The 19,017-nt window shown below is 41.7% G+C and overlaps 1 protein-coding gene across 1 annotated transcript in view; it reads left to right on the top strand.

Moving 5' to 3' along the window:
• Window positions 1-12,313: 12,313 nt before the first annotated feature.
• Window positions 12,314-19,017, top strand: part of FRMD3 (FERM domain containing 3) — a 129,473-nt gene continuing 122,769 nt past the window's right edge. Inside the window, exon 1 of the mRNA XM_063129380.1 lies at window positions 12,314-12,561. Coding sequence (XP_062985450.1) covers window positions 12,412-12,561 — 150 coding nt within the window. The 5' untranslated portion in view covers window positions 12,314-12,411. The remainder of the gene's footprint in view (window positions 12,562-19,017) is intronic.

The following is a 19,017-nucleotide window of genomic DNA, read 5'->3' as shown; positions in this document are numbered from 1 at the left end:
TTGATCATGCAGTGTGCTATCCAGCATACAATAAGACAAAGTGGGAGATGGCAATTTTTTAAATTTAACTAAGACACCACAAATTCCATTGAAATCCCATTTTCTGCACAAGAGCTCGCATAGGAAGGTACAAAAATCTCTCAGGCAGTTAAAACCTGAGTTGTTTAGGATCTGCTTTTTCGTATCTCAGAAGGAGCATTTGTCCATGAAAGAATTCTGGTGCTGAAGTATCTTCTCCCAGAAACATTACTAAGCTAGTTGTCTCATTTTGCACTAGTTGAGATGTCATCTCACTTAAGAGTATAATTATTCCACAGCATTTGCTTTGAGAACTTTTTAAAAGAAATGTTGCAGAAAACAAAAAGGCTGCATGCTGAGTGTAGGTGCACTGAGGGGCTACTTTGGGTCACTTATTTTGAAAAGTCCTCAGAAGAACTGAGGACATTTTAATACCTACTCCACAGGGCTATTTTGCAGATACTTTTTTCCTGCAGTCCCTGCACAGTCACCACTTCATTAATAAGCTTTGCCTTGGAGCCCTTGAAGAAGTACAGTCCCCAAGGAAGCCTGTGGCATATTGTGGTAGGGAGCCCATGATTTTCTACCACCACCACCACCCCGCCCAGCTGCTCCTGAGACCAGCCTGCTGCTCATTATCGACTTGGTTTCCAGCAATTTTGGAGCTGATCTAAATTGTATGAGTCAGTAATCCCAGGAACTGAATAAGAATTAAGATATTGTTTAGGAATAACAAAGTCTTGACCATGGTGCTCTTCATTCAGTGCACCGGAGGCCAGGCAATATGAAAGTGGACAAAAATCCCTTTATTCCACTACGGGATTATTTATTTGTTTACTATAATTATAGGCTTTCAGTCATGATGGCTCCAAGAATAGTTTTAGCATAATTTGTCCAAAAAAAATATATCCAAAAATAATCAAAGCAGTGTCAAATAAGCAAAATACAAATCAGAAGCCAGAATAATTTAATCTAAGCTCTGGATATAAGGAGGCAAATGTCAAGCCTGCTCTGAAACAAGGCTCTGCCACATGAAACTCTAAAGGTGCTATCGTAGGCATATTTAGACAGAAAAAAGTCCTTCAACTCTCAGCATTTCGCAGTCATCATAGCTGATAATTGTAAGACTTTTTCTTGTCTGAACATGCATAGGATTCTGCAATAAGGCAGCCTTCTAAAACTCAGTGACCTACTGAAGTTTGGGTTACAATCCCCATCATTCCCAATCACCATGGGCATGCTAGAGAGCACAAGGTTTGGGAAGGCTGGCATAAGGGTTCTTAGGCAGTTCCAATGCAGGATTGGCACTATTCAGGTCCAATAAGACCTGGAGTTCTCTCTGGTGATTCCATCCCAACATTGAAACTCCTTTCTGTGCAATATATACTTTCCCCTGAACAAAGATTTTTTGTATTCCAGGACAGCAAAACACCCACTGATGGCAATACAGGAGTGTGACTAAGAGCTCCATCACACCAGTGATTTATCACAGTCTCACCATGCCTAGTATGTGTTTTTGCAGCGTGGCACTCACATGATGTCATCTCTGTCCTGTGCTCATCTCACCTCTTCCCCTCCCTTTTCCATCTTATTTTGGAGCAGGGAAAGTCCATTTTCCCCCTCAGTGCGCAATAAAGCCGCTCCTCCATTCTGTGTATTGCTGTCCTTGCGATATATTGGACCATCCTGGTTTTTGTTGGGGGCGTGTGTCAAAGGTCAGTCTCACTGACAAACAGTGAGTTTATTCAAGTCATGTTTCCTTCCCAGTAGCAGAAACAGCTAGTTTTCATAACAATTTGGTCCATAATCAGTGAAGTTAGCAAGCTCACTGGTGTTGCTTACAGCATGCAGTGCTGTGATCTAATGATCGATACACTAGGTATTTGAGCTTGGGAGTGAAACATTGAACTTTCAGCAATTATATTCAGTTTGGGGTCAAAATGATCATCTAATATTTGGAAGGATCAGGCCACTTCTGCAGGTCCAGGAATGCAAGATGCAGTAGCAAAAAGTAAAAGGAAGGTTCATCCTTTGTAAACTTGTGCTCTGTAAATCTCATCACCATTTCTTCTGTATTTCCCTAACAAATACAAAATATCAGGTATAGATAAATTGAGAAGTTAATTAAGAACTAACTCAATCCCCATTTCTTTCCTTCCTTTCTGCTCCACCCTCTCAAAACCCTATTAAATCCACCCCCTGTTCTACTGGCTTCTCTTCAGAACAAAATTACAGACAACTGAACTGACTGGTAGGACTTCACAGGATGACAAGCAATGGAGAAAGTCGGGGCCTTGCAACATGCCATCCCCACCTCACAGACCACTCCTCCCACTCAGTGCTACAATTGTGATTATTCTTGTCCACACATCCAAGAGATTGCAGTGACGTTCAATTCTTTCCTTTTTAAAGATGGCACTTCCAAGTATTTTCAAATTTAAGAAGTGATATCTAAACCCAAATTACAAAGGAGACAATTCATCCCAAAGTCAAGCACTTTTAAGGGAATTCTGTTCTTGATTTTGACGGGGGCAGTTGTTAGCATGTGCTTCATGCTACAATCCTATAAATGCGAAAGAAAGGAAAACCCCGTAGGGGAGTAAAAATTAGCCAAAGGCAAGGGTGGAACCAAGTAATCTTCTACATTAATATTATTAGTAAAAGTTTTATTAAAGTGCCAGGTGCCTACGCGTTTCGAACGCAGTTGCGTTCTTCCTCAGGGCTTTATAACATTAGTGCAATTGTCTGCAGAAGCTGCTAGGCTAGCATGATACAGGAAGAAGTGATATAGTAGAGTTGGAAGGGGCGGCCTATAAGACCACTGAGTCCAACCCCCTGCTCAATGCAGGAATCCACCTTAAAGCATCCCTGATAGATGGCTGTCCAGCTCCATCTTGAATGCCTCTAGGGTGGGAGAGCCCACAACCTCCCTAGGTAATTGGTTCCATTGTCATGCTGCTCTAACAGTCGGGAAGTTTTTCCTGATGTCCTGCTGGAATCTGGCTTCCTGTAACTTGAGCCCATTATTCTGTGTCCTGCACTCTGAGATGATTGAGAAAAGATCCTTGCCCTCCTCTGTGTGACATCCTTTCAAGTACTTGAAGAGTGCTATTCTGGGCATGTCTAGATGAGTCATTATCCCGGGGATCAACCCGGGATTGACCCTGTGCTTCCAGATGATGCACAGGGGATCCCGGGAGCAGGGAGGGATGATCCCTCCATTTCCCCAGGATAGCGGCAGGCCCTTTTAGTCTGATTCTTCCCACGGTCTTGGGATCGTCCCGAGACTGCAAGAGGTGTCGGCGCCTGTCCGAGATTTGTCTTGCCTCCTTGCGAGTAAACATGAGGCGGCAGGAACCAGGCACAGGACGCCGAGTTCTTCAGGCGCTCTGTGCCTATCGGGGGTGGGGGGAGCAGGAGCGGGTGTTTGTTTTTAAACTCACTTTTAGTTGGAGCGCACGTGTGTTCATCCTTCTGTAAAGAAAAAGAAAAAGAAAATGGCAGGTGCAGCATCCTTCCTTCCTCCCGGGATGTCGCTGGACAAAGGGGAGGATCTCACGAGCAGACTAACACGAGATGCTCCCCTCTCCCTCCCCTGGTCAAGACATGCCCTCCGTCTTCTCTTCTCAAGGCTAAACATGCTCAGTTCTTTCAATCTCTTCTCATAGGGCTTTGTTTCCAGACCCGTGATTATCCTCTTTACCCTGTAGTTTGCTCTGTAATTTTCACTTTATGTAAATAGATAGATAGATAGATATTGCCTTAATTTCATCTCTGTGCTGTTACTTCCCCCCAGTAGATGAAAAGTGAATAGAATTTCTGAAACATGTCCAGTACAATCCTGTATATGTCTACTCAGAAGAAACCCCAGTGAGTTCAATGAGACTTAATCACTGATAAGTGTGTATAGAATTGCAGCCATTCATACATAAATATTAAGATTGCTAACTAACTCCTGAGTTTCTGATATCTAGCTGTGCTCTTCTATCAAAATATTACAGATTCTCAATAAAACTGCATTGTGATCATTTAGAAAGTCATTGCCAAATATTTTTATAATAGACATTACTGTGATGTTTCTGAAGGGCTTAGTTATTTTTATCGTTTCTCCATATATATGAACCTCTCTCTTCTTCATATCTTCAGCCTACATCAGAACACCCTGGAAACATGTTCTCCAGCTCTGTGGGAACCAGATTCCACTGATGCAATACTTTGAAGAAGGTGAAAACTTTTCTCTGAGGGCACTGTTTAATGAGAAATTCAGTCCCTTAGCACCAATACAGTGCCACCACTGTTAATTAAACTTTAATTTGTAAAGTAAAATAAGAGAAGATAAAATGCATGGCCAGTAGAGTTTTACCCCAAATTAACTCTGATTTTTGTCTTCAAGTACTCTAACTCCATCTGCAATACAGGCTTGGCAACAAGTTCATTTTATCTTTTCATCTTTTGTTTTAGCTGCCAGGACTTGGATTTATATAAGCATAGATTTCAACATTACTTGGAGTCATAATCACTGTCTTTGAAGGCAGTACTTACCTTTGTGTATAGAAAAACGTTAGTATATTTCAGTAATACCCCAAAATGTTGAATTTAAACAAGTGTAAAAATCAAGACTTCTAGCGACAACCCGTATAAAGCATTGGCACTGCATTCCTAAACCTTTGCATTGGCTTAACCTTTTTCCAATGTCATAATATCCCTGCTTTCTTGCAGCGACATTGCCCTGGTGTCATCTTTGGAATCTGTCTACTGTCTTGCAACCACCCACCTATGTATTAGGTATCCTTCATTCTCCTGCGCCTGAATGGAAGCAAATATTTTGAGAGAGATGAGGGCAGAGGTAGCTTGTGTGGCCTTAGCTAGACCTACCTGATAATCCAGGATGGAGGAGGGAAGATCTTGCATTGCGATTAACGCGAGATCCCTTCTCTGTTTACATGTGAGGCGTGACGACCTCAGGAAGAGAGGCGTCACGCCTGCCATTTTTTATTTTTAAGGGAAGAGGAGCGCACAAACGCTCATGCACTAAAGTTATGTGCTTTTTTTTAAAAAAAATCATTTCCCCGCTCCCCCCACCCTACCCCTGATTTCTCCCACATTTTTTGACTACCTCCATTAAATTTGATAGTAAATTAATTCCTTTCAGAAAGAAATTCAATGGTGAAGAAAATTTTTGAGAAATTCTCATGGGCTGGGTTTGGGGTTCTTGGGCTTCCCTTGCTTATGAGCTCACTGAGGAGTGTGTACAAATGTCTTGTTTTTCATTGTACACTCATCTCTCCAGCAGCCTGTAACATCCTCATTTCCCCACATGTCAGTTAAAGCCCCCTGAAGACACCATGAGATATTCCACTTGTAGGGCTGCAGAGCATGGAGAGATGTCTAATAGAAAGAAAACACACACACTGTACCCTTGACTGTCTCATAATCATTAGGTAAGCTCAAAAACACCACAAAAATAAATTATAGAACACCAGGAATACAAGTCAGAACAATGGAAGCCTCTTTCATGGAGAAAGAAAACTTTCCGGAAATTGGAAGACAGATTTTAGCAGAGCACTACCTTCACCTCTTTCCTGGAGCGGGACACAACACTGCCCCCCCTCACACCTGCAATGTCGTAAATACAAAGTAGGGGGCAACCTTCCAATACAATTGATACTGTTGTCACTTGCAGTGGCAGCAGAAAACCTCCAAAAAAAACCTTACAAAAAAAGAACAAAGCTGTTCTACAATTCTTGCTAGTGGTGAGCTTGCCTAACTGTGAGAAACCGTTGAGAATATATCCCCCCCCCCTGCAGAAATTCAGAGAAATTATCCCCCCAATTTCTCTGCTCACAAATAGGGGACAAAATTTTGAGAGATCGTTTCCCCACAGCTTTAGTTTAAGCTTTAAATAAAAAAGAAATGTGGTGTTCTGTAAGTATATGAAACAAAGATGAACAGGAATTGTCAAGTAGTTCTACCTTTCTTACGTTGTAAATAACCATACACAAATATCTTTATTTGATACTTATCTTGTGCACACTTTCTATCCCAGAGTAGAAAAAGCAACATTGTTAATTGAAGTCATGCAGCTCAAGTACTCACTTCTTTGATGAATCTGGATTATCTGGACACAGAAAAAAAAAGTATGTATGTCCATTGCCCTCATGTGGCTATAGTTTTCCTCTCCTCCATTCTTCCTTGAAACAATTGAGCTGGAGCCTCCTAAGAGTTGTTTGCCACTAGTTGCCCATCAGATAACTAAAGCATAACAACATAACCTCTCCCCAAATGCAAACTTTCATGTAAATAGTTGTGAATACGAATTTGGTTACAGCCATATGCCAAGGATGGGCAAAAATATTAGAGTAATTGAAGGAATGGGAGCCCAGCACAGGCTGGATATATTATTGATCTTAATCAGGCTGCTCTTAAAGTTCTGCACCTAATGGTGCCTTTTCTTTTCTTTTTCTTTCTTTTCAGAAGCACACAGCAAGGACTTATGGAGTTGAGTCAGAGCCAGCCACATCAGGAAGGTTAGCCAGAACTGAGTATTATGAAAGCAGCTTGATAGCAAACTCCAGTGAAATAAACATATTTAATTGGTACAGAAAACATGCATAAGATAAATATCTAAATGTAACATCTTAAGAGTAGAACTACTAGACACTGATCTGTTATTTGCATTCACATTGTTTCATACACCCCCAGAATAATACATTAGGATGAATTAAATCAATGAATCACTTTCAACCACACCCCTCCACAACACATTAGTGAGAATCAGAGCTCTAGCACATACTTTCCCATCATTGCATTATTGTGATAGAAGATGATATACCTGTGGGTCGTCTGCCTTCCTCAGGCAACTTGAGAGACATAAGTCTTATTCCATTTGGAAAATGGACGCTGGTTAGGCTCAACTGTGCTATATCATAGGCAGCATATGGTTAAGCCAATCCTTGTGATAGAAAGATCAGTTCTATCCCAGTAATGCAGCCATCTTTTTCTAACAGGACTACTTTGCTTTTACTAACTGCTTGACAGCAGACATGCAAGAAATGAAGTTCTCCCCATACTGGTGAAAACCTCACCAGTTATTTTTCTGCTTGCCTTACAGAAGCCACAGGAGTTCCATGAGAAAAAGGTGGCAGCCCATTTATAAGCTTATCCTGTACAAATGTTCAATGTACTGAAATGTAGCATCCATCAATTGTGGTGAATTACGCACATTGAGGATCCTGTGACACGTTTAATGAGGTTATAAAACCTTTAGGCAGTTTGCTTAAGCATTATTTAAACTCCGCATTTCTAATATTTCTACTCTTGAAATTGAAAAGCAGCATATGGCACTATGAAAGCAGTATGAAAGGCAGGAGCCACACCAAGCGGGATATAGCGGTATGAAAGTGGTGTGTGATCTGTGTCAATGGGCCCCAACACTTGTCAGTGCACTTCAATACTGCTATAAAGCAGTAGTGTGGCTCCTGCCTTTTATATACCACTTTCATAGTGAAATATCCTGTTTGGTGTAGATTAGGCCAACGTTACCATATTTGTTGCTTTCACCTTTCTCAAACAGAAAGGATGCTCTTGTATTGAACTGTGCTTCTTCCTGGATTCCTGGAGGCTCATTGGAATTGGGATTCCTTAATTAGGAAATCAGTAATAGTGGACAAAGTTCCTTAAATTGCGGCCAATCTTCCCCTGCAATACTCTAGACTAGAATGAGAGTTGAAGCTGCTGCGTGTGTGGCAAACTCACAATAATAATATATCTGATTATTCCATGTGTAGCCATTTCTTAAGAGTAGGACTCATGACCTGGGGGGTGACTATAGGCCCTATTTACCCCATTGTGGCTGCTCAGTGCTGCTGCTCAGTGCTGCTGCCAACTTGCAGCCACAACAGGCTTCTCCCACCGCACCCCCCAAACTCAGATATCAATGTGGTGCTGTATAGGCACCCCCATGGTTTACCTGTTAGATTTTGTGTGAAATTGCTTATAGCACATTTAGCTTCGAATACTCATGCTTCTAGGAATATTTCATGCACATTTTCTGTTCCTTTTTTCATTGTATCCATACACACATCAGGAGTATGTCAAAGTAACTGATTTATTTATTTATTATATTTGTTAGATGCTTTAAAAATACATTTTCTAATTGACATTCAAAAACAAATCTAAAACAAAATTAATAGAATAAAAACACAGAATTAATAAGATCCAAATACGACATAAAACAGTAAAACAAACGCCAACCCCCAGTAAACCCCCCCACCAATTTATTATATAAAGTAACTAAAATCAAGAAAACAGCCAATAGCCATTATTAACAGAGACTGATAATAAAATGATGTTAACATGTTGTTAAAATGTCCATGGAGAATAAAAATGCCTTAGCTGGGTGCTGAAAATACATTAAAGTGGCTGCCGGGTTAGCTTCTCTTAGAGAAAATTCCACCACTGCAAAGGCCCTAGAAAATGTCCCAGAGGAAATGTAGAAGGGCTTTGTAATTCGCCTTTTAAAATGTTAATTCTTTTGCCATTATTGCACAGTTGTGCACTTGTGTGACACTTGACCATTATGACTGTGACAGCTTTCAGATTACCACATTAACATCTTCGTTGCCAGGGTCATTAACAATAATTATGTGGTTTTGGCATCCTGCAATGTGAATCCTACAATCCAGTTTACTCAGTTTACAATCCAATTTACTCTGTTGGTTGAAACAGTAGGAAAATACACACACAACCACTCCCCTTGAAACTGTGGTAACTGGGTATTTTTGTGTGTGTATGTCAATAAGAGGGGAGAAAGTTGGATGGCCGAATGAGTGGAAAAGGACAAAAGTGCAGGGCTGTAAGGCAGAATGAATAACTGGGGTAAGGTTTCTCAGCTGGCATTCTAGATGGGTAGAGTGGTAGTAAATGAATCCTGTCTGTGTGCCATAGAGTTTCTGGCGAGGTGTACATTAAATAAACATGGTCGTACAGTAAAGTATCAATGGAAACAAGACCTTAAAACTGCACCTATCAGTGGCTTGTATACAATGGTGTTCATGAACCAGGAGAATGGATTTTTCCTCCCCCCTGTGGTATACCTGCTTGCCCAATCTATTTTGGGAGGTTGGGGAAACCCTCCAGAGTAGATTTGGAAGGCACATGAGGAAGTGCAATGGAAACTCCCATTGTACGTGTGGAAGTCTACTTGTACAATGTTGGATTTAACCTATAGTATATACTTGAAAAGTCAGCTGTTTTCTACACTCTTCTGTCTGTTTGGCTAATTATGCAAAGACAGGAAATGTAAAGCTGGTGGCCTGTTGCTGGCCTACTGAGACATTTTTCTCAAGTCTGCACACAGTCTAGTGATTCAGACGGTTCAGAGGAAAAGCCTTAGTTGGCCAGCTACAGCCTGGAGACCTTAAATTGCTCCTCTTCCCTGAGATAATGCAATTAACTCTTGCATATGATTGAAGTAATGTATATCAAAGTCAGCACTGCATTAAATATTTACACGGGCAGAGGCAATTAGCTTTTTATCATTCCCACTCTTCTCTCAGTCTTATAGCCTATATTCATCAGGATATGTTTAGGCCTTGATTAATTTACTATTCTGTATATATTGAATGTTTGCAGGGCAAGGGAGTTTAATTGTACATTAATCTCTCCCATTATTATTTACTATACAGATCCTGCATATAACATTGTGGGAGAAGTGTACTAAGCTAAGCACTACTTTCATCCCTTTGTTATCTTCTGACTTTCCCACAGGTTGGTAAGGTAACAGCCGAGTATTCATAATATGAAGCTGTGACCCTATTCTCCCAGGCCTGATTTGGGTGCCAAGAAAGGCGCCAAGGAGCTAATATTATTAAGATTTACATCCTCCACTTGGCAGAACAAGACATTTTTAGGAACTGGGAAAAGCCTGCCCCCAACAGCTGCCAAACCTATTGTGCGTGATTTCTGCCCAGCTGTTACTGGAGTGCACAGAGCAACTGCATAAGAGAAAGAATGGGGTGAGAGAGGGGGAGAAAGGATGAGGTGAAGAAAAGGAAGTGAGTACAATGCGCTCTACATGGGGCTGCCTTTGAAGATGGTTCAAAAGCTGCAGCTTGTGCAAAATACAGCAGCCAGATTGATAACAGGAGGCAGAAGGTTCGAACATATAAGACCAATTCTGGCCTGCTTGCATTGGCTGCCTGTATGTTTCCGAGCCCGATTCAAGGTGCTGGTTTTATCCTATAAAGCTTTACACAGCTTGGGACCACAATACCTGACGGAATGCCTCTCCCGACATGAACCAACCTGTACACTACGCTCAACATCTAAGGTCCTCCTCCAGGTGCCAACTCCAAGGGAAGCTCAGAGGATGGCAACAAGGGTGGTGGCCCCCAATTATGGAACAATCTCTCTGAGGCTCGCCTGGTGCCAACATTATTATCTTTTCAACTTTTCTTTTCTCCCAGGCATTTAACAGCATATGTTGAGCTTTCTAACTGACCCCAGATCAATATTTGTTTAAAGGGATATTATCTTGGTATATTATCTGTTTTATGTTTTTAAAATTTTGTATATCTGTTTTCTTAAATGTTCAATGTTTTAATCTTTGTAAACCACCCAGACAGCTTTGGCTATGGGACGGTAATAATAATAATAATAATACAAGGGAAGAATTATTTTTATTTTATTTAAAATATTTCTATATCACCCTTCAATTCACAATTTTCAAGGCAGTTTACAATTTCTTAAAAATGCAATAAAGACAGTAAACAGGCTAAAAACAATCCTAGCAAGGGAAAATATACACAAGAGGTTAAAAGCCTGGGAAAAGATTTATTTGGAAATAAAAAAAGGAATGGGTAAACAGTGTTCAAAGTATAGGGATGAAGATGGGGGGGGGTTAATACAATCCCTATGCTTCACCCAGTAACTCCCCCCAGTTTTAGCCATATCCCTCATAGCCTTTTAAAAGAATAGCTATGGGAGGTATCATAACTCACAAAATGTAAGGATCTGGGGCCCTCTGCTCCTGCCCCCCCCCCCCGGAAAATGAGCAGTGGAGAGGAAAGAAGGTGAAGGATTAAAATAAAGGGCTGAAGCAAATGATAGACTGAAAGGGGGGGAAAGGAATGTGATGCAGAGAAAGGGGTGCAAAGGAGAAAACCAACAAGGGAATAGGAAAAAGAATAGAACCCGATGTAAGGAAGTGTAAGGAAAGAGTGCTTCCAGACAGACAGTTTTTAGCACTACCGATCAAAAGGCATTGGGCAGCTATTTCATGCTTTCTTCCTTAATGGATTTCTTGTGGCAAGAAAAAAGGCAGAAGTGGTGGTTATAAATGGAAACTAATGATGGGTGCTTCCAGACAAGGCTTTTATTCTGCAACATTCACGTGATTTTATGGGGGTTCCAGGTGATGATGTCTTCCAATCTCATATTTTCCCAGAGCATCGTATATATTTTTTCTTATCACACAAAGGCTATTCAAGAGAAAAAGATGGGTAGTGCAAGTAGCGCCTGACCTCTGGAACCCTAGTAACCCCTCTAAAATTCCGTGAATGAGGCAGGTGGGGTGATTGCGTAATGATGGCCTCCTCTGGAACCATCCAAAACGGTGTGAGGGAAATGGTGCTATGGAAGAATTGGGCTGGGGTGGGGAAGGAGATCTGGAAAAGATTGAAGAAAATAATCCGAGGTTGGAAGAAGAAACGGAAAAGAAGTGAACGGGGTTGGGGGGGGGGGGAAGGGAGAATAAAAAAGAAAGAAATGCAGACGCGTAAATAAGGGAGGAAAAGAAAAAGACGAGGAGGAGGTTGAGCGTGCCAAAGGACGCGAATAGGAGGCGAGGGAAAAGAGCAAGGCAGCGAAGGGAAAGGCACGAGGGGCGAAGGCGAGAGAATGGGAGGGAAGGAGGCTGACCGAGGGAGGGGCGACGGCGAGAAGGAGGCAGGCAGCGAGGGATGCTGAGGCACAAGAGCGAAGCCTGACGCAGCGAGCTGGAGCCACCTCATCCCGTCGCTATCCGCGCACCGAAGGAAAGGCGCTGCTCCTCGGCTTCTTGCGCGCGCCCCGGCCGCGCGCCTCGGGCTTTAGCGTTGCGGGCGGCCCCCTTCAGGCAGGGACGCGGAGCTGCTTTTGGCGAGGAAGGCGAAAGGAGACGCTCGGGCGGCGAGGAGGACAGCGCCAGAAGCCACCGCCTCCCCCCGCACCCCGCCCGCATGATGTTCGCCCAGCAACAGCAGCGGGAGCCGCCGCGTCGGGGCTGAGCCGCCTGCCGCCTTGCGAGGCAGGCGCTAGGTCACTCCTTCGTTCCTCCCTTCCTTCTCCCCTCCCGGCGAGGAGGGGCCGAGGCATCCAGGCTGGTCGTCGGGCCCCCCTTCAGGACTGCGGTGCATGTTCTCTCCCTGCGAGTGCGTGAGGCGAGGAGGCAGGAGGACCATGAAAATGATCCGGTTTCGGAGCTCGAGCATCAGGTCTTTGAGCCAGGAGATGAAATGCACCATCCGACTGCTGGACGACTCCGAGATCTCCTGCCACATTCAGGTGCTTCTAACCGGCCGGGAAGCCATTGACTCCTATAGACAGGGGCCTTTTAACATTCACTCCCGCCTCTTACCATATCTAGTCTCCGCACCCTTCCCCTGGCAAAAGAGAGGCTGGCCAGCGCCCCCTCCTCGTGTGCAACCCTAGGCTTACGTCGTTAGCCCTGCTGCGTTTGTGCCACCCTTTCCCCATCCTGTCGTGCCCAACTACCCATCTCTTTCTCTAACACACATACACACCCACACACATGTATTTTGCCCGAACGCGCTCATTGTAATGAGAAGTTGTTTTGAGGCGAAGAGTGAACATAGGCAAGGTTGGTTACCACAAGTGTGTGTGTGTGTGTGTGTGGTGGTGAAGAGCTAATGTAGAACTGTAGTGTTGTTTTTGCTGGTTTATATTGGAAACCTGCAAAGTTCCCATAGAAGAAGGAAGAGTCATTGTACATGAGTTGTGTGAGATCCTGATGTCTTGCCTCAAAGAAGTCCTTCTGTTTTGTGGAGTCTGTTTCCCCAGAGCTGGCAAGATGTTGCTGCTGCTGCTGCTGCCACCAAAACGTGCTCCATTCTTAGCTTCGCAATAGTGATTTGGGGTGCAGTCTGGAATGTGATTGTGTGGCTGTTGTGATTGTGTGGTTGGTAGTGCCTGTGATAACACTGGTGACAAGAGATACAACTTTCCCACTACACGTCCTCACCATTTATTAGTTATGTTTCATTTTATAATATAAGAATATAGGCAACTTCCCTATACTGAATTGGACCATTGGGCCATCTATGATTGTGGTTTAGGGTGATTGTGGCTTAGGGTGGAGACTGTACCATTCCTTACTATAACATTCAGTTCTGCACTGTAACATGCAGGAGCACTGGCGTGGCCCTTAAAAAGAGCAGGAAATAGAAGAGGGAAGGGAAGACTGCACGGTTCTTGTAATAAAATAATGTAAGGCTACAAGTGGAGCCTTGGGCAGTGGAGGACTCCGCTGTTTCTCTTTCCATTGGCACTCCAGAATGTGCTAGGTGGAATTCAAGAGATAGACAGAGGGGGCTGAGGTTGAGGGAGCTACTGAATTTGGAAAGTTCCGTGGCAGCTGGCCTTATCCTAAAGAGCTGGTTGCCTGGTCCTGTTGCACAGAAGGTTTCAGGAGAACAAGGCTCTTGGTAACTAGGTGTGGCAGCTTTTCCCAACCTGGTACCCTCCAATGCTGGCTACAGGAGGATGAAAGTTGTAGTCAACACATCTGGAGGGCACCAGGTTGGGGAAGTTTGATGCAAAGTATCAGTAGATCTTGTTAGCACAGCCATTCTTCTCACCCTCATATTTATATTTTACATAATTATCTCAAGATGGTTGGCAGTTTGTTCAGTGACTTTCCCACCTGTCTTTTTTTTTTTTTTTTTGCTATCTAGGACCAATATACACCATCCAGCATTTGAATTAGAGCAGTCTCTGGCAGCATCGCTGCTGCTCCTACTATGTTCAGTAATTGCAAAATATTTATGCTGTTTGTGTAGTTTAAGCAGAAGAAATAATCAGAGCTGTTGGCTAATGAAATAATTTATAGTTGATTTATAATCTGCCGCTTAACAGGTTTAATTAATTAATTGCATTGAAATAAATTTTGAATATTACTCAAACTTTAAAATATGCTTCTTGTTTAAGATATAAAAAAAGATAACTTATGATTTAACAAAACAAAAAACATCACTCATAGTTAAAATGAAACAATTAAATGTTTTTAATATTTTTCCTTTTATTTCCTCTTGCAGTAACACACTAGAACCAAAATAGCTTGAAAAATAAATAAATAACCCAACCAATTAAATCTAATTCTCATCTGTTAATAGGTAACAAATTTAGTTGATTCATCTATCAATTAAACAGATGAAAGCTTTCAGGTCTAGAAAGAGTGTATATGAAATATAACCTCTGTTGAGAGTGGTTGGTAGAATTCATCATTTTTAAATGCTTCTCTGTCAGTCATGTGGAGATGGAGAATAAAATTAAGAATCCATTAACTTCGTCTCCCCTCTTTATTTCTGACTGCCAGGGATTTTGTTCCAGTATGTTGTGCTGTTAACATTCCCCAATGACTTTTATCTTGAGGGTTTTGGAGCAGGCTTCATCGGATATTGGAATGGCGGAAATGTATTGACTATGAAAGCTACTATCTAATTCCCTAAGGGGAAAAAAGATTAGTGCTCCAGTGAACTAGTATGCACTGTATAGAACTGTTTGACTGAATATGTAGTCTTTTTTTCTTTTTCTTACATCCAGTGTGGACATTACAGAAGACTTGCTTTAACTTTGTTAGGAAAATACTCATTCGATATATTCGATTATAGAAATGTTGATTTGGAAGATCTCAAAATGAACTGTGCCTTAAAGAAAGAGGTGGACATGTTGATATATCGCCCATTAAAGAAATAGATTAGATATATTATAATATTTAAGATGGTTTGGCATAGATGCTGATAAATCTCACCTTCTACTATGAAAAAATAATTTGGGGAAAACCCCCAGTTATTTCTCTCTTGGTCTCAGAAGGCTGGAAATAGTAAATAGGTGAAGCAATATATTTTAATTCACTATGTTTTGTTAATGTTAGTATATGCAAATTTGCCTATACAAAATATAGACAAATTTGCTTAAGTTGTGCAGATTTTTTCAAGAAACAGAATGAAAAGAATTGGCAGTTACTTCCTTATAACAGATTACATGGGCCTAATCTACAACAAACAGGATATATCACTATGAAAGCAGTATATAAGAGGCAAGAGCCACACCAAGCAGGATATAGTACTATGAAAGCAGTATATAGTATGTGTCAATGGGCCCCAACAGTTTTCAGTGTACATCAATACTGCTATAAAGCAGTAGTGTGGCACCTGCCTTTTATATACCACTTTCATAGTGCAATATCCTGCTTGCTGTAGATTAACTGCTTGCCACAATTAAAAATGTTTGGCGTTTTTTAGTACATCAAACAACAAACAGTTGAGTACACTGATCAGAAGGGGTTATTTTGACTGAAGAAGCTGATACCAAAACATAGGGCTTAAACCTTCCCTTTGAACATAGAGATGAAGTGCATAGCTTCAGGGAGGGAGCATTGCTGGGCTTCTTCACTACTGCTGGGTGATCAAGAGTGCGTGGTCAAGCAGATCTTGTTCACTCACTGCACACTGCAGGGAGAGATGGGTCTAGAGAGTCTATAAGCAAGGCAGCCAATGTACTCACTCTTCTCCATCAACACATTCCCAGCCCAGTTTGGTTACCAATCAGGTATGTGGCTGGGTGTCAATTGCAAAACCTAAACCCTAATTGTTCAGATTGCCAGTGGATTCACCATGAATTGCAGGTAGGATCAGCCTAGGATATTTGATACACAGTTTGGGGAATGGGGTCATTGCCTTGCTATGACAGAGCAGGCCAGGCGTCATATGCATATGGTATATCAGCAAATGAAGCTCCATTTGGAGGATCAATTGGGGCAAATATATGCCACTGTTCATATCGTGCCACCACACTGTGCTATCTATACATATTGAGTAGTGTCTGGATCATGCTGATAATGGTGCAAAGTCTGTGCTACATCTAACAGGGAAGAATATGAGTGCAGTCTTCAAATAATCCCAGTCAGTTTTACTTGTGTTTAAATCAGTTTAGTTTCTTCCTTCAGTCAGAACAGTTGAAATTCAAGTGTGCTGGTTTATAAGGGGTTTGTGCATCACCCACTCAAGGATCCTTCTTCACATGTTGCTTTTTTCTAAATGAGTGGGATTCATTCAGCATTTATCACAGTGAATATACCTTGTCAAAGAATAAAAATGCACAAAAGATGATTTTTTAAAACACATGATAAGTCGTGTGTGTATGACACATCTATCTATCTATCTATCTATCTATCTATCTATCTGGCCTGTGTTATTGATGTTGTAACACATCAGCAACACATTAGACTTTGTCTTCTTCCTTTTACAAATTCTTCTAACTCACCCAGTCCCTCAGGACTAGATAAATACAGCCCAAACTTAATTAAACTTTTGGTTGCTGCTGTAAAAACCAATGGGCTATTTAAATATCCTAGAGTAATTATGTTACCAATATAAATCCACTGACCTTAGTGGAGTCATTTTAGGATAATTTCTAGCATTTGGGTAGAAGAAGAAAATACTTGTAATTTAGGAGGTTCGTGTTCTCATAACTCCAGCTGCTTCTATTCCATTTGAGCTCAGTCTTCTTCTGTTAGTGCTGTGCAGCATCATGGACTAGCATGTGTTCACTAACAGACTGCCAGGAGCATCAGTGAATATGGAATTTGCCTCATATTTTATGGAATGCCAAGCAATAAGAGGAATATCCTGTGGGACCATGTGTACATATCAATAATACTTTCATAATGGCTTAAATGAGTGAGTGAGCGAGCAGGAATGTCCTTCATAATGCCATTTAATGAAGCCTGATTTGAAAAATAAAATAGATCCTAAATCTAGGATTTGAAAGCAGATTTCAGCAGTGTACATTTAGTGTCACATATTAGAATGTGAACATATTCATGTTGATTCACATAAGTGGGGAATCTGGGATTTGGCGTTCTAGGAGCTAGAAAGAGGCAAATTTACAAACAGTAGATATGTAATGACTAGCTTGCCACCTAAGGCAAACTCTAAACTAGATTATTCCTATGCACATGCTGCTTAGATTTGTATGATGTTAAATATAGGAAACAGTTACCTTCACAATCATAAAGTGAACACAAAAAGCAAAAGCTGAAGTCCTGGAACATTGGATATAATATTACAATTACATGGTGCTCTTGGGTCCAAAATACCTTGAAATACTCAGGATGTTTTCAGATGCTAAGCTACTACAGATATTTAAAATTATCTGTAGTAGCCTAGCTTGGGGACACTTGACAAGAGCTTCAGAGAACACCTTCTTTTTAAAATGTTGACCTACCAATTCCAGCATTGCTTTTAATATTTTAGGGGGCAGTTGTACTCATAAGCACCCAAACTCAGGGACCTATGACTATCCAATGCAGGGTGGCTGCCTACCCTGTTTTTTAGGTTAGTTGGCCAATTTTGGCTATCTAGCTTGGGGTTTCAGAGTGAGGGGGAAGCCATGCAGCACTTAGGAAGCCTCCACAGTCTCCCCCCTCCCCCCGGGTACACTCCCTTTTTGCCCTGTCCATGCTCGGTTTACTGAGTGTGGAGAGCCAGCTGCTGCAGTTCACTCTGTGCTGACTAGGAGAGGGAAGGGGCAGGGAGAGCGGTTTCCTGGCTGCAAGCTCGGGGTATTGTCTATGAGCTCAGAGCCAGAGAACCCAAACATTCTATGTCCCCTCCCAGCCCCCAGACACTGTATAGGATTGCTCCCTTATCTGCTTTTATTTTATTGCTGTAATCCATCGTGGGAGGCGTTTTGCTAGGAAGATCTCTCTCTCTCTCTCTCTTTACAGAAGATGCTTTAGTAGCTTATTAAATCAAAACAGCACATTGTTAAGCATACTAGAAAGGATATTCTTATTTACATGGGATTTCTTTATTTTGTTCTTTTTGTAAAAGCAGCAGCAGTAGCTTGCGCTTTTTCTCCCTGTAAATGTTATAGAATTCCTGTTAAACTATCATTAGCACTGAAATGTTAATGTTCATTAGAAACTAGACTTCAGTCTTCCAGAAGGAAGGTGCTGCCCAGTCCTGGTGATGAGGACTGCCTTTGTGGAATTATTGAGTGGGCTGAGGAATGTCACAAATGAATCATGCAATTACAGATTCTAACCAGTTGATGAACAGGCAGTAGGAGTGTCATTTAGGTCATCGTGGCTTAGGGCTAGGTTTTAGCCCAAAGATCAAAATTAAATACCTTGCTTTTTTCACCCATGAGACTTAATGACTAGGAATTAGGTGAGCTAGACAAGTGACCATGGACAGGGTCAGGACCCCATGGGCAAGATTTAACTAATCTTTGTGATGACATTTCTTTCCTAGTTTTTGATTTATTTCTTAAGCCTCCTTGGGACCCAGCTGCTTTGCAGCATCATTGAGTAAAATGGCAGTGGCACACAGCATAAAGGGAGACAAGCAGAATGAAAAATAACCTAAAATCATAATGCAGCATCCTGACCCTTTGTCAAAGATGATTGACCTGCCTGATCGAACACAAAGCTAAAAGAATTTCAGTGAAGGTTTTAAAGGCAGTAGAAATGGTGATAGCTCAGAGTAAACGGTGTTAGCTTAATGCCACAGAGTATTTTAGATCCATTTCTTTCAGTCAAATTGCCAGATAGTGTGTCCATGTCTACAAGTACAGAAAATGTAGAAAAACAAAGTAAATCAGTTAGACTTTTCAATTTGCCAAACCTGTGCAAAAATAATATATCCCTTCCCTAGTTAATGCCAGTAACATGAACACCATAATACATACACAGAAGATACTTCGTTGCTATGGGAC

Source organism: Elgaria multicarinata, chromosome 6, assembly GCF_023053635.1.
Source record: "Elgaria multicarinata webbii isolate HBS135686 ecotype San Diego chromosome 6, rElgMul1.1.pri, whole genome shotgun sequence".
In the NCBI taxonomy this organism is placed as follows: domain Eukaryota; kingdom Metazoa; phylum Chordata; class Lepidosauria; order Squamata; family Anguidae; genus Elgaria; species Elgaria multicarinata.
Note: the sequence above shows the minus strand (reverse complement) of the source record. Positions and strands in the feature narration are given on the sequence as shown.